This window comes from Onychomys torridus, chromosome 4 (genome assembly GCF_903995425.1).
Source record: "Onychomys torridus chromosome 4, mOncTor1.1, whole genome shotgun sequence".
Taxonomy (NCBI): domain Eukaryota; kingdom Metazoa; phylum Chordata; class Mammalia; order Rodentia; family Cricetidae; genus Onychomys; species Onychomys torridus.
In genome coordinates this window covers 142959670-142973534 of record NC_050446.1, presented here as the reverse complement: position 1 = coordinate 142973534, position 13865 = coordinate 142959670, and the positions used below count along the sequence as shown (strand labels likewise).

Here is a 13865-nt window from a genome sequence, read left to right as displayed (position 1 = left end):
GGGCCCTTCCTGGGCATGGCCCATGACATGCCCACTCCCATCTCACTGGCCAGGATTAGACATGTGACCACTTAACAGTACAAGAGGACCAGGGCAGTGTACTTTCTTAGAAAAACCCTGCTAAAAATCAAAGGTCCCTTCCTGAAGATAAGGAGAGGAATGTGGGAGTTGATTAGCAGCCTGAGGGTGGGTCTCCACTGCCCCCAAATATCCCATTTCCAGAATTCGTTTCCTTCCTACCCATGACCTAAACTTGAGGACAGGATGGGGCTTAGGGAGGGGATCTGGAAGAAAGAGGGAATAAATAATTTATCTTTATGGGACTAAAGAGATGGCTCAGTGATTAAGATCATTGGCCACTCTTTTAGGGGACCCTGGCTCAATTCCCAGGACCCACATGGCAGGCTCACAACTATCTGTTAACTCCAGTCTCAAGGGAACCAGATGCCCTCTTCTGACTACAGTGGGCACATGGCATCTCATGGTGTGTGGCGAGCCACAAGAACATATTATAGAGATTCAACTGTATATTAAAGCTATACTTTGACCGGCCAAGGGTCTTTCAAAAGGCAAGCCATTTATTATGAATATTTGGTATTATCCAGCTTTTAGTATTTCAGCTGTCTTTTGCTATGAAATTCTTGCATGCCCAAATATTCCCAGACCAACTGGCAAACAGTTCAGCTCCTCAGACCTGCTGAACAGAACAGCATGACCAGGGAGAAGGGAAGAACACTGAGGTTTTGTAGACGGTAAGGCAGAACTCTCGTAGAGTTCACCAGAGGCAGGAGTGGAGAGCAAGTAGAGATGAAGGGCAAAGAAACAGGATGAAGATGAGGCTGGAAGCATGAGAGCTTAGTTGTTAGCAGGACTATGAGAGGGCAGTAAATGAGGGAACAAAGAAGAACTGAGTGTCAGGACGGAACTGAAGCTATGTAGACCTGATTTCATCCCAGAGAAATAAAGTAGACGGACAAAGAGCTTGGTGTGTCTACATTTATTCCTGCCCCAAATGCCTGACGGAGCTGCAGCTATAAAGACAGAATTTTGTCTTAGAGGAATAAAGTTAAGAGGCATAAGAACATAGTGTGTGTAGACATTTTCCTCAGATATCCCATCCCGGACGTAATGTCTTCCCCAGACCCTGGGTAATCCATAGTGGTGCACAAATATCCATGCAGGCAAAATGCTGGTACACACAAAACAATAAAATACTTTAACACAAAAAATGTAGCCCTCCCCTGCTCTGGTGCACCAAAGAAGCTAAATTTATTTTTCTTTAAATATATTTTTGTGACGAACTGTTTCAAGTCTATAACAAAAAAGAAAACAGAATGTAATAAACATTCCAGTGTGTATATGTTTATGTTACAGGCACATGAATATGTGGAGAACAGAGGTCAACACTGGTGTCTTCCTCAATTAGTCTCTACCTTGTTAGTTAGTTAGTTAGTTAGTTAGTTAGTTAGTTAGTTAGTTTTGATCAGGGACTCTGTTTTGTTTTGTTTTTTGTTTTTCGAGACAGGGTTTCTCTGTGTAGCTTTGCGCCTTTCCTGGAACTCGCTTTGTAGACCAGGCTGGCCTGGAACTCACAGAGATCGGCCTGGCTCTGCCTCCTGAGTGCTGCGATTAAAGGCATGTGCCACCACTGCCTGGCTTGATCAGGGTCTCTTGCTGAACCCAGAGCTGTCTAATTTGGCAAAACTAGATGGCTAGCAAGCTCCAGGGAATCCCCCTGCCTCTGCGTCCCTGGCACTGGGATTACAGCCACACCCTAAACTAACCAGCTTTTTGAATGGGTGCTGGAGGTCAGAACTCAGGTCCTCACGCTTTCGTGGCAGGCACTTACTGGCTGAGCCATCTTCTCACCCACCCGCCCTCATCAGCCATTTTGACCCAAATCTTTCCATGTACACATTTGCTTCAAAATTTTAGGAAGTTAAATACGATAAATATGAATGAGGTCTCAGGTCTTCCTTCCCAAGCCCTCTCCCACCTCTGCCCCAGAGGTGCCCTCATACTGAGTTAAGTGTGCACACACCCTTATACGTCTCACTCTTCAAATACCCCGTGCATAGGCACTGCTACAAATCCTGGCTCTGCTGTGGAACTTGATACAGATGGCAACATCTACGTGACTCAGCACACAACTTGCTCTTTCTTCTCAGCGTTGGCTTCGAGCTGCATCCACAATGATAATCGAATCTGCCTCCGCCATTTATCATGGCCATGCTGTGTGTGTGGTGTAAGGCTGTGGCATATGACTACACCACCCCGTATTTATCTCTTCTTCCCAAAGTGGGTTCTCTTTTGTGACTGTACTATTAAGCCATGCTGTGGTAAGCATCTCTTGTCAGGGCCTCCTGGCACAGATATCCAAGAGTTCCTTGGCTTTGTGGTTTCCCGAGTGAGTCGGTGAGAGGCAGTGACAGATCACCCGGTATATTCTTGAGCCTTACCCTAGACCTCCTGTAATGAATTGGCTCTGAAATGGCTCTCCCAGCTTGGGATTCTGAACGCTGCTCTATAGCTGGAGAAGCTATTCTGAGAGGCTGGGACTGTTAGGAAGTGGGGGCTGCCCGGTGGAAGTCTGTCACCCAAGGTACCCTTTTGGACAAATTTCCCAGTCCATCCTCCTCTCTCACTCTGTGCTTCCTGACCTGCTGTGGTGTGAACAGCCTCTGCCATATACTCTCACAGCCGTGAACTGCTCTGCTCCGCCATGATTTCTCTGTCGTCACGGATGGAACTGCTTTAAAACTCTGGGCTCAGACAAAACTCTCCTCCCTTACAGATGTCCCTGTAGCTCTTAGGGATGGAGGAACAGCTCCCTAAATCACCCTTGGGACCTGAAAAGTCCCCTAATCTCAACTTGGATAAAACAGGCCCCTTGGCTTCAACACAGAAAAACATTTCCGGACAATCTAGCATGAAGTAGAGTTGAGTTTGTTACAAATAGAAAGGTGCTCAGGGAAAAGAATATCACACACCCAAGAGCACTGGGAGGTGGGTGCTTCTAGAGGAAGAGTCACACTCAAGTGTCCTAATGGTGACAATGTAAAGGACTTTGGGAGCTTTTGAAAATTCATTGCTCTTCTCTCTGTCTCTCTCTGTCTCTGCCTCTCTCTGTCTTTCTGTCTCTGTCTCTCTCTCACACACACACTCGCGCACACATTCTGATTCATATTCTCTCTCTCTCTCTCTCTCTCTCTCTCTCTGTGTGTGTGTGTGTGTGTGTGTGTGTGTGTGTGTGTGTGTGTGTGTGATGCACAGCCACTCAGAGGGCAGAAGAGGGCATCAAGTATCTTCCTCTGTTAACTTCCATTGTCTTTTCAAGACAGGACCTCTCACTGAACCTCTCACCATTAGCTAGTCTGGCCGGCCGTCAAGCTCCTGGGATCCACCTGTCTCCACCCGGCAATGCTGGAGTCACTTGGCTAGTCCTGGCTTTTCTGTGGGTGCTGGGGATCTGAATTCAGGGTCCCTTGCTTTGATACTGCCACCAAGCACTGGCTAGTGCTCCTGCCCATTAAGCCACCTCCCTAGTCCCTGCTAAATCCGTTCCTAAGGTACCTGAACCCCCCCATGTCTAGTCCCTGTTTTGATCATTGAGATTCTGGGGTGTCTCTGGGATGTCTTGGGTGGAATTATAATCTGATAAAGTAAAGCCACTAGCCACTGGAGCTGCTTGAGGAGGTCCTAGAAACTTTCAGGTTTCCAGCTGGAAGGAGAGAAGGCCTCAGGTAGATGCTGGTGATTACATTGAGATTGATGCGCCCCTGCTGGTGAGGCTCCTTTTCCTTCCCATGTCCCCATAGTTTGTTTGTTTTTCTATCCCACCTCAACATCACCATGGAAGTAGCCAGTCACACAGCTATTCTGGAGTGGGGGGGTCAAAGGCCAAATTGCTGGGTGTGAGAAGGCACGTCTTCAAATTACTGGACGCTTTTCTCCTGGACTTACATTAGCAGAAGGAGATGTTTCCTTCATTCCTATCGGTCTTTGGTGTCATCCTGGTTGGGCAGGTTTTGCTGAGTGGGAGAACCTGGCTCCATCTGGGTCTGGTGGTGTGGCTCTCTCTAGTCCAGGGCCCTCTAACGGCTTCACACTTCTTGGCTGCCAGCTGCCTGCAACTTTGAAGACCCCATTTCCGCATGTTTTTTTTTTTCCTGGAGCAAGCTCACCGAGGGCACTGGCACTCTTGCCCAGTACCCAGGGTACACAGTGTCACAGGGTACACATCTGCTCCAATGTGACTTTGTGAGGACCACCCACATCAGTCCGCTCCTTCGGGTGTAAGAAACAGAAATTGGGTGATGAGGTGGAAGGCTCTCAGATTTCTGGGCTGGGAGATAGGAGAGAGTGACAAACCCACCAAGTCTATCAGAGACCATGGACTTACCATGTGTCCTTACTGTATACCAGGCGTGAGACATCATCCAGGCTTTGTGAGGACTGCCCTCTGCTGCCAGGAGCAGGGGTGGCCCCTGGTTTCCACTCTAGGGAGGCCCTGGCACCTCAGTGGGGAAGATACACACTGATGGGAACAGAAGGGCTGGAAGCTGGAGAGCCAAGAATGCCCTCTTCTGTGGGCTCAGGTCACCCAGGGTGGTAACCAGCTCATTCAATGTCCCAGCTTAATGATGGGTAAAACAGAGCAATTGAATGCTCTCCGTGCCCTTCCTTAGTGACTCCTGCTCAAATCCGACTCTCCCCACCACCTGTCCCCAGTGGTCTCCCCTGTTACCACTTTTCTGGGCACCTGCCTCTGCAAGACATAACCAGACCCTCTGGCCTGGCTCCCTCACCGCAAGCTCCTCTGGTGGGCTTCCTGCTGCCGCTTTCCACCCCACCCTTCCAGGCCCCTCTGCTCAGAGAGGTACAAGGAAGGACTGGCGGCAGGGCCGGGCTTAAGACTAACATCTCACCCGGTTTGGCAAAGGCCTCCCTGTGAGCCTTGTCGTGGAGCATCCGACTCTCCCCCACAGTAATGTTCACCATCCCCTCAGCTTTGCGGCCTCGTTCCTACTTCCTCCCTCGGGCTACCTGAACCCCATGGTGGCACGAGCCTTTGTGATGGTGACAGTGGGGACCGGAGTATTGTTCAGAAACTGAGAAAGAAGGTGATGTCTCATCCATCCCCGTATGTGCAACACACGCACACGCACATGCGCGCGCGCGCACACACACACACACACACACACACACACACACACACACACACACAGAGACACACACACAAAGAAATACTGCTTTAATAAAGAATAAATGTGCCTGTCATAGAGAAATCCAGGTAGAAGTGTCTGAGCAAAGTAGACATTGATTTCCGTCATATCAGCAGTCTATAAATGCCTAGTTCTATGTCCCATTGGCCGGATTTTGATCGCATGAGATCTAGTAGTCAGGGATGCTTGGAAATGTATCCAGCTAATAGCCCAATGAGTCCATCTAAGCAGCTCACGTGTGTGATTTGACCATCTTTCTCCCACCTGGTCTGGCTGCAGCAGGCACTGGTCTGGGGGGCAATTGCACGGGCTGCGTCATATGTTCGGAGGAGAACGGCTGTTCCACCTGCCAGCAGAGGCTCTTCCTGTTCATCCGCCGGGAAGGCATCCGTCAGTACGGCAAGTGTGTACACGACTGTCCCCTCGGCTTCTTCGGAATCCGTGGCCAGGAGGCCAACAGGTGCAAGAGTACGTGTCTCCTCCCATGTTGTAGGCAAGCTTGGGTAGAGCTACCCTGTATTCTACCCTCTCCCCAAACATACCCTGGGAGGAAGCAGAAGCACCTCAGACCAGAGCTTGCTGGTTTTAGCTAGCCCTGCAGCCCTAGGCCAGGTAGTCTCCTCCCTGATTCCATCAGCGCTAAGAGGACACCAGCAGCTCTCAGCACAAGCGGGGCAGGGAACCTCCACTTCTACCTAGGTCTGCATGGCCTTCAGCAGGTTTCTTGCCTCCTCTGGGTCTAGCTCTAGCAGCAAAAGTGGTCCTGACCTTTCCTCCATTTTCCCTGTGACCTAGGACAAGTCATTACTAATCTCTGAGTCTTGTGAGTAAAGGGTGAGGGAGCTTCAGTCCCAGCCTAAATTGGCTATGTGACGTCTAGCATGTTGTTTCCTGTGCTCAACTTCAATTTAGATAAGAAAAGGAAGGCCTCCTCCCGTGCAGCCCAGCTCAACAATTTAAAAATCTGAGCTGCTGGCAACATACTATGTCCAGACCCCAGTGACCTACACAGAGACCTTCCTGCCTCAAGCAGACCCATGACTTGTGGTGTCCCTGGCTCTGTTGCAGAATGTGGGGCCACATGCGACAGCTGTTTCAGCCAGGACTTCTGCATCCGGTGCAAAAGGCGTTTTCATCTATACAAAGGGAAGTGCCTGCCCACCTGTCCACCAGGCACCTTGACTCACCAGAGTACCCGGGAGTGCCAGGGTGAGTGAGGCCCCAGACACCTGCCCTGGCCTTAGGGGAGACGTCAGGAGACCTGGAAACGGTCAATGAAATGTTCTGGGGTGATGGGCTGCCCAGCCCCCTGTTGGCACACAGAGAATCTTTGGGGTCGTAATGTCACTGTCCCCATCGAGATCATGGATACTGTGCCACCAACTCTAGCGTTACTATTATCACCAAGAGGTTCTCACTAGCAGGGCAAGAAGAAACAGTGTTACCGTAGCTTCTCAGAAAGTCACTTCATCTGTGTCCCGGGGCGTCTCTGAAGATTGTTAGAAAGAAACACAGGGCCAGGGAGGTTGCTCTATGAGGAAAGGGTGGGTACCCAGCACCCACGTAAAAGCCAGGCACAGTGGGTGCTCTCTAACCCCAGCACTGAGAGACAGGTGGACCCCTGGGGGTGGCTGAGATCTCCATCCTCACACTTTGGTGGGAGACAGAAGAGACATGCAATTGGTATCTAGTACGTTTGGTACAGAATCTTTGAGAGGAATTCTGAAGTGGTATAAAGTTCAACTTCAATTTAGATAAGAAAAGGAAGGCCTCCTCATGTGCAGCCCAGCTCAACCACTCCCTACACCTTTCTTCTCTGGTGTGGCCTCCTAAGTATGTCTTTGAGCCTGCACTCCCATCCATGACCAGAAAATAGAAGATACCAATCTGCAAAATGCTGTTGCTGCTGAGGCCCTCTGTGGCTCTTACTAGCCTCTGGCAGAGCCCTGGGCAATCCGGTTCCCGTCTGTGACCTCTTTACACATCTTCCTCCTCTTCCAGGCTGGACCTGCCTATTGTAGGTCAGCATCCTGGGGACTCTGTGGGGTTTCCATTCACTGGAAGCACCTCCTACCTCTCCTTCCCACCCCACTGGACACTCAGTACCAGGTGCCCTCCAAGAAGGCTTCCCGGACTGAAGGGTGTGGTCCATTCCTCTTCTGGGCTCCACAGCTTCTGTGCCCTCCAGAACTGCACAAAGCACCCCTGCCTTCCTGGTGCAGTATCTCAACATAGTGAGTTCTGGGAGGCAGGCAGGTACATTCTGGGAGGCAGGCAGGGGTATTCTGGGAGGCAGGTGCAGCTACCTTTCTGTACCTGCAACTCTGGGTCTCACAGTAGATGCTCAATCTTGGACTTGTCAGGTGAATCCATAGGGCAGTGACAGCATAGCCACCTTGGGTCTGGAGACCTGTTCCCACACTGCTCTGTACACCTGTTCCTGCTCCAGGCCTCAGCACCTAAGACTGCAAGATGGGACATTCACTGTCCCCTGAGCTCAGAAATGAGTGAGATGTATCTGAAATGCCCTCTTCTGACAAGTTTTTGCCCATCACCTCCTTGTTCCTCACAACAGCACTGGGTGGCATTGACCTTCTACAAAGTTAGAACCCTGATCCTGAGAACCTTTTAGCAGCCAGCTGCCTCTATGTCTGTCCCCAGGTCCTACACCTCTCTGAATTCCAGCCACTTGGCCTATCAAGTCCTGCTGACCAAGGAGGCATAGTTCAGCTTTGTTACCTTCTGTGAAGCCTTCTGCTTCGCTGGCAGAGTCTGCTCTGGGTTCTAGTAGAGCCTTCATGGAGCTCTTTGCAGGCTCCTGCAAATGCAGTGTCTGTGTGTATTCTCTGCTACCAGCAATAGACTGCGACCCTAGTAGGTGGAGATCCTCAGACTGCTGGTCCTTAGATCCAAGAGGCACACACTACCAACTGACTCACCTGTCTGTCTCCTCCTTCACCCACAGAAGAGTGTGAGCCAAGCCCATGGGGCAGCTGGAGTCCCTGCATACACAATGGAAAGACCTGTGGCTCAGGCTGGGGCCTAGAGACCCGGGTGCGGGAAGCTGGCCCAGCTAAGCAGGAAGAAACACCAAGCTGCCAAGTGTTAGCTGAGTCCAGAAAATGTCCTATAAAGAGGCCTTGCCCAAGAGGTGAGTCCTAGGCCTGCAGGGCTGCACTGGGAACAATCCACAGGTGAGTTCTAAGCCTCCAAGGGCAGAGACCCCCCCCCACACACACACACAGATGGCATCTGAAGGCCACCTGAAAGGTCCCTGATTGCCAGCCCTTCCTGTGAGCTAAGTATCACCTATGGGGTACTTACAGAGAAGGGTCCCAGATACAGTCAGAAGACTGACTGGTGTACCCAGACCCCCATTTCCGAAATTCCAATAAGGATTTTGGGAAAGTCTGCTGTTTCTAGTGGAGTTCCTGAGAAAGCCTGGGAAGTGGGGCTGTGGGTGCAGAGCAGTGTAGCCCCCACACTGTAATACAAAAGAGAAATGGTGCCAAGAAGGAGATGCTTGACCCAGCATACAGGGATCAGTTGGAAACAGGCCCCAGGAATGCAGAGAGCCAAGGTTGCCATAGAGATTTGAGTGCAATACTCTAAAACCCTAGGCACGCATGTGCAAAGAGATCTCAGCTTTGAGGAATCAATGCTGTCAACTATGCAACAGTCGAATGGGGAGGTGTGGGGGGGCTATGCCTTACCACCCCACTACATTCCACAGGAGCCCCTTCACTGGGGAAGGTAAGACCACAGATTCCACTAAGAACCCCCAGAAGAGAGAGTTGGGAAGTATGAAAGGCATCGGCACCCAAAAAAATCAATGTTAAAGCCAAGAGCCTGGCGTATTAATTCTCTACAGTCACTGGCTCTTTTGATCTGCACAACGATTATGATGTAGGTATAGTTATTATCCCATTTTGGGAGATCGAGGCCCACAGAGCTTGAGTCACTTGCCCCCGGGTCACATAGCCAGGGTAGGTGGACCTAGAGGTCAAATGTTAATCAGTGGCAAAGAAGAATAGTCACAGTCAACAGTGAAGACCTGGAGCCAGGACACAGGACACACAGTTGGGACATCGCAGAGGCAGAATTTGAATCCAGGGACTCTCCCACCACCATCACGACCCACACATACACAATGAGCAATTGGGACAGTGAGTGGGACCTAGATTTGAGACTAGACACCCAACACTCAAGGAAAGCCCCTTCTCACATGATGGTACTGGGAGCTGTGGCTGCAGACACCGAGGTGATCGCTCTGCGTGGCATATGCTAATTGTCTGAGTTCCCAGACGGCTGCAGAGCCTCCTCGTATGGGCCTCAGCCCAGGCACCTTGTCCACTCAGAGGTTTTCTGAGCTCCCCTTCCGGAGTCATCGCTGGTCACATCATGTCACAGCAGTGACACCTCTAGGGAAAAGCCCTGCTCCGTCTGCAGTTGTGTGTGGTGTGTCTGTGGTCTCCGGAAGCCAAGGCTGCCTCTGATGCTGGAACAGGACCCAGATGTTGACTCTGTGGGATGAGTAGGTGCATGGGTGGAGGAGGGATGATAGGTGGATGGGTGGGTGAGTGGCTGAGTAGATAGCTATATGAGTGGATGGGCAGATGGGTGGGTAAGCAGAGAGTTAGGTGGGTGGGTAGATGGGTGGGTGGGCGGGTAGGTGCGTGGGTTGGAAGACACGGGAGTGAGAGGGTCAGTAGATGGGTAAGTAGGTAGTTTTGTGAGTGCATGGATAGATGAGTGGAAGGGTAGGCAGGTATACAAGGAGGTTGCTTGGGTAAGTAGGAGGGTGTGTGGGTGGGAGGGTGCATGAGTGAGTGGGCGGGTGGGTGTATGAAAGGTGTGCAGATGGCAGCTAGCAGGCTGGCGTAGGGGAAAGGCAGGGACGAAAATCACTCATCTCTCCCAATCCCAGCCTTCAAAGCTGCTAAGGACCTCCCTCCCTGGTAGTCTTCCCATATGTCCTCAGACTCCACCCTCACCTGTGGCCTGCACAGTGTCTCCAAGGCTTTAGATGTGGTGGGAAGCCCCCAAAGTGGGCAGCCTAGTCTGTGGGGCGACCCTGAGTCTGCCCTGCGAAGGGAGATGTTGAGGCCCTGACTCTTTGCGAGAGCACAGTTAACCCTGGAGAAATAGTTCTTGCCCTGTCTGTGGCAGGGTTCAGAGGTCTCCCCCTGTCTGCTACGTGCCCTTGAAAAGCAGAAGCTCTGGATGGTGTCATCAGTCCTGAGAGCACACGGCTCCCCAGGAGACCACCTTGAGATGAAGAGCGTAAGAAAATGGCTTGGGTGAGGAGACACTTTATAAAACGGAAATGTAGGCTTGGCCTGGCTCCCAGACACACCTCAGTCTGTCTTCCTGCTGTCAGAGGAGTGCTCCCACCCACCCACAGGGAAGAATGCCCCGGGGAGCTGGCAGATCACTGCAAAGGCGTGCAAGCCAAGTGGAACACCACAGGAAAGTGCAGACAGGGCTAATGACAAGTGAGCAAAGAGGGGCTGCTGGGGCTGGAGAGATGGCTCAGAGGTTAAGAGCACTGGCTGCGCTTCCAGAGGTCCTGAGTTCAGTTCCCAGCAACCACATGGTGGCCCACAACCGTCTGTAATGAGATCTGGCGCCCTCTTCTGGCCTGCAGTGACACATGCAGGCAGAATACTGTATACATAATAAATAAATACATCTTTAGGGGGGAAAAAAAAAAAAAAAAAGAGGGGCTGCTGAAGGAAGCCACTCTGGCAGGGGACATTCAGCTCTCCTAAAGACACCATGCTGGGACTCTGTCCACACCCTCTGCCGTCTGGCCACTGGTCACCCAAGCAGCCTCTCAGCCCAGATGAGCTTCTCTGAAGGGAAATGGCCCCAGATGCTCCAGGCCATTGAGCAAGTTCATTCTGACCCGCCCTTGGTCACCTTATCTGAGAAAAGGGTCTAATCCGGTGCTCACATTCGACATATGCCGTATTCCTCCAGAGTTGGTAGGATATGCTTCACTCTAGCTGAGACCTGAGTCTGGGATTTGCAGCAGCTGTACTGTGGGAACAGCTGAGACCAGCCCCTTTCCCTCCCTGTCAAATGGGCTTGAAATGGTAGCTTTGCGTCCATGTCCATTTACTCTCTCTCTGGGTCATGGGGCCGCAGCTATGTCTCAGGGTCTTGGGTTGCAGGGCCGCCAGCCCAGGAGGGCAGGACCTGGCTGGAAATAGCCAAGAGTTGACAGGGACTTGTGCAGCAGGAAGCCTTATTAACATACGTGGAGAGGCACGGGGACCCCTGTGAGGCCATCCTAAGTCCTGACAGGTGCTAATCCAAGTGGTCCTTCAGCCCTCCCAGGCCTTGCCCAGCTCCACCTCCCCTCCAGGCACTCCCTCCCCAGGTCAGTGTCCTCCTGAGCCCCTGGGAATCACCGGGGAGGATTCTGCCCCAAACAATTTCGCCTGCGCCCCCCACCCCCGCACTTAAGACGGGTGACTTTGAGCCCAGCACTGCAAGCCTGCTGGGAATACCTGGGGTTCCCTGGTCCCTCAGGAGCTCCTTGGACCTGTGCTCTCTTACAGAGAGGAATCCCAGGCAGAAGAGCCGGAAGGATCGACGCCAGCGCAAGGACAGGAAGTTGGAGCGCAGGCCGCAGCAGCCTGGCTCACAATGACCAGCTAGGGCTCCATCTTCTGGCCTCTGCCCTTGGCTCGCTACACTTCCCTTCCCCCCTGCTCCGCTCTTTCCCACATCCTCCCTCTTTCTGCTTACTTTGCTGTCTGTCTGCGTCCTTGATCTCCCTTTTCTTCTCCCCCTCACTGCCCTCTTTACTTGCTGCTTTCTTCTTTGGACCTTTCCCTCTCTCCATGCACCTTGTCTTTTTCATTCCCCCCGCTTTACTTTCTGTTCGTCACTGTCCACCCCCACCCCATACACAGACACGCGTAAGAGACGGTGCCTATGTTCTCCATGTGGCTCTCGACACCTCAAAGCAAACGTATTTCTTCCAGATTTCTGTGCCTTTTCAGAGTTACAATTTAGGAGGAATAGGGATGGGTGCAACGTGACTGGTCCTGGGAGCCCAGCTTCGAGCCAGAGAGACCCTGCAACCTGAGTTGTGAGCCCTTCACCAGGACCAGTCGTCCCTCACGGCCATTTCTGCAGTACCCAGCCATGGCCTCTGCAGTGAGGCTACCAGGGATGGGTTCCCGGATCTCCCTTGCACCCCTTGTCCAGGATGGTGGCGTAGGAGTCACTAGGGACCCTTTGGCTAGACAGTGGCCTCAGGCCCACCAGCACATCCTTTTGGTTGTGCAGCACATCCTCAGTGCCCCCCTCTGGTCTCCCTCCCATAGCACCCATGACCTTTCCCCCCAGCTGACCACCCTCCCAAGCCGTCGGGGACCCATGCACAGAATCAAGTGGGACATTTGTTCCTGAGGGAATAAGTCTCTCATCTCAAAGGCTACTGAAGTTAAATGGATCTTAATGCTGGTCCCACCCACTCTATTCACCACCCTTCCCCCTGCCTGCCCATCGTACCCATAGAGAAACGGACAGCTGAGGAAGCGATGGGCTTACACCCCAGCCTTCGCTCAGCACATCGTGTCTGTGAAGAAGCCTGAGGGTGTTTGGGGAAGCAATCGGGAAAATTGCTGGCTCAGCAGTTGGGATGGCTTCCCACTACCCACCTCCTCTGTGGACATCCTGAGCATCTTCTACAGGGATTCCTCCAGCTCCAGGCAGGAAAGACACTGGGGAGGAGCCTTCAAGTAGATCAAACTAATTGGCAAGTCTGTCCTTACCCCTGCCATTGGCCTAGGAGCTGCCACCATTGCTGGGGAGGAGTTTGGGCAGCAGAGCTCAAGGACAGCTGGAGAAGAATGTGGTACAGGCAAGAGAGACGCTTCATACGATGTAATGTCACCCCCGCAGACAGTAAGCCTCACACTCACCCTACACTAGGCATTTGAGGGTCCTCAGCACCACTCCTGACCCTGTAGCTGTTCCTTCATGGTGTCCCACGGACAACAGCCAAATCCCCTGCTTACCAGGCCAGGCTCTCCACTTCTCTGTAGAAGTTCACACCCCTGAAATGCTTCCTTGTTTTGAGACCCCCGGCTATTTTTTAAAGAAAGAGAAAAAAGAAACTCATGAGAGCTTCTTGGGTGTCAGATAGGGTTAGAACTACCATGTCCAGAAGTTCACCGTAGCAGATTCTAAACTCCTGGGGGCATCTTCCACCAGAGTGTTCAGGTTGAGAGGGGCCAAGGTTCGTGGGGACTGACAGGACAGGGTTTCTGCTGGAGTGCTTCCAGATCCTCTTAAGAAGTAGGCGCAGGGGCTCTGTCATTAAAATGCTTGCCTTGCTACCATAGGACCTGTGTGACCCCCAGCACCCACATGAAAAAGGCCAGGCATAGTGGCATGCCATTGTGGTCTCATGGCACCAGGGAGATGACTGGCCAATAGCCCCAGGCATCTGCATGTCACCTGAGCTTCAGCCAGAGGCAAAAGATGACATATCCTAGCAAAGCCTCAGCATCGTGAATTAGTTACAGCCCAGGTCCACACTTGTGCTCTCTTTGACGTCTTAGAAACCCAGAGGCACCAGAAAGAGCACAGTCTCACTGAGTCACGGCTATGACCTGGGCT

The 13865-nt window shown here is 52.0% G+C and overlaps 1 protein-coding gene across 1 annotated transcript in view; it reads left to right on the top strand.

Moving 5' to 3' along the window:
- Window positions 1-11883, top strand: part of Rspo4 (R-spondin 4) — a 42633-nt gene extending 30750 nt beyond the window's left edge. Inside the window, exons 2-5 of the mRNA XM_036183394.1 lie at window positions 5505-5693; window positions 6294-6434; window positions 8191-8376; window positions 11792-11883. Coding sequence (XP_036039287.1) covers window positions 5505-5693; window positions 6294-6434; window positions 8191-8376; window positions 11792-11883 — 608 coding nt within the window. The remainder of the gene's footprint in view (window positions 1-5504; window positions 5694-6293; window positions 6435-8190; window positions 8377-11791) is intronic.
- Window positions 11884-13865: the final 1982 nt, after the last annotated feature.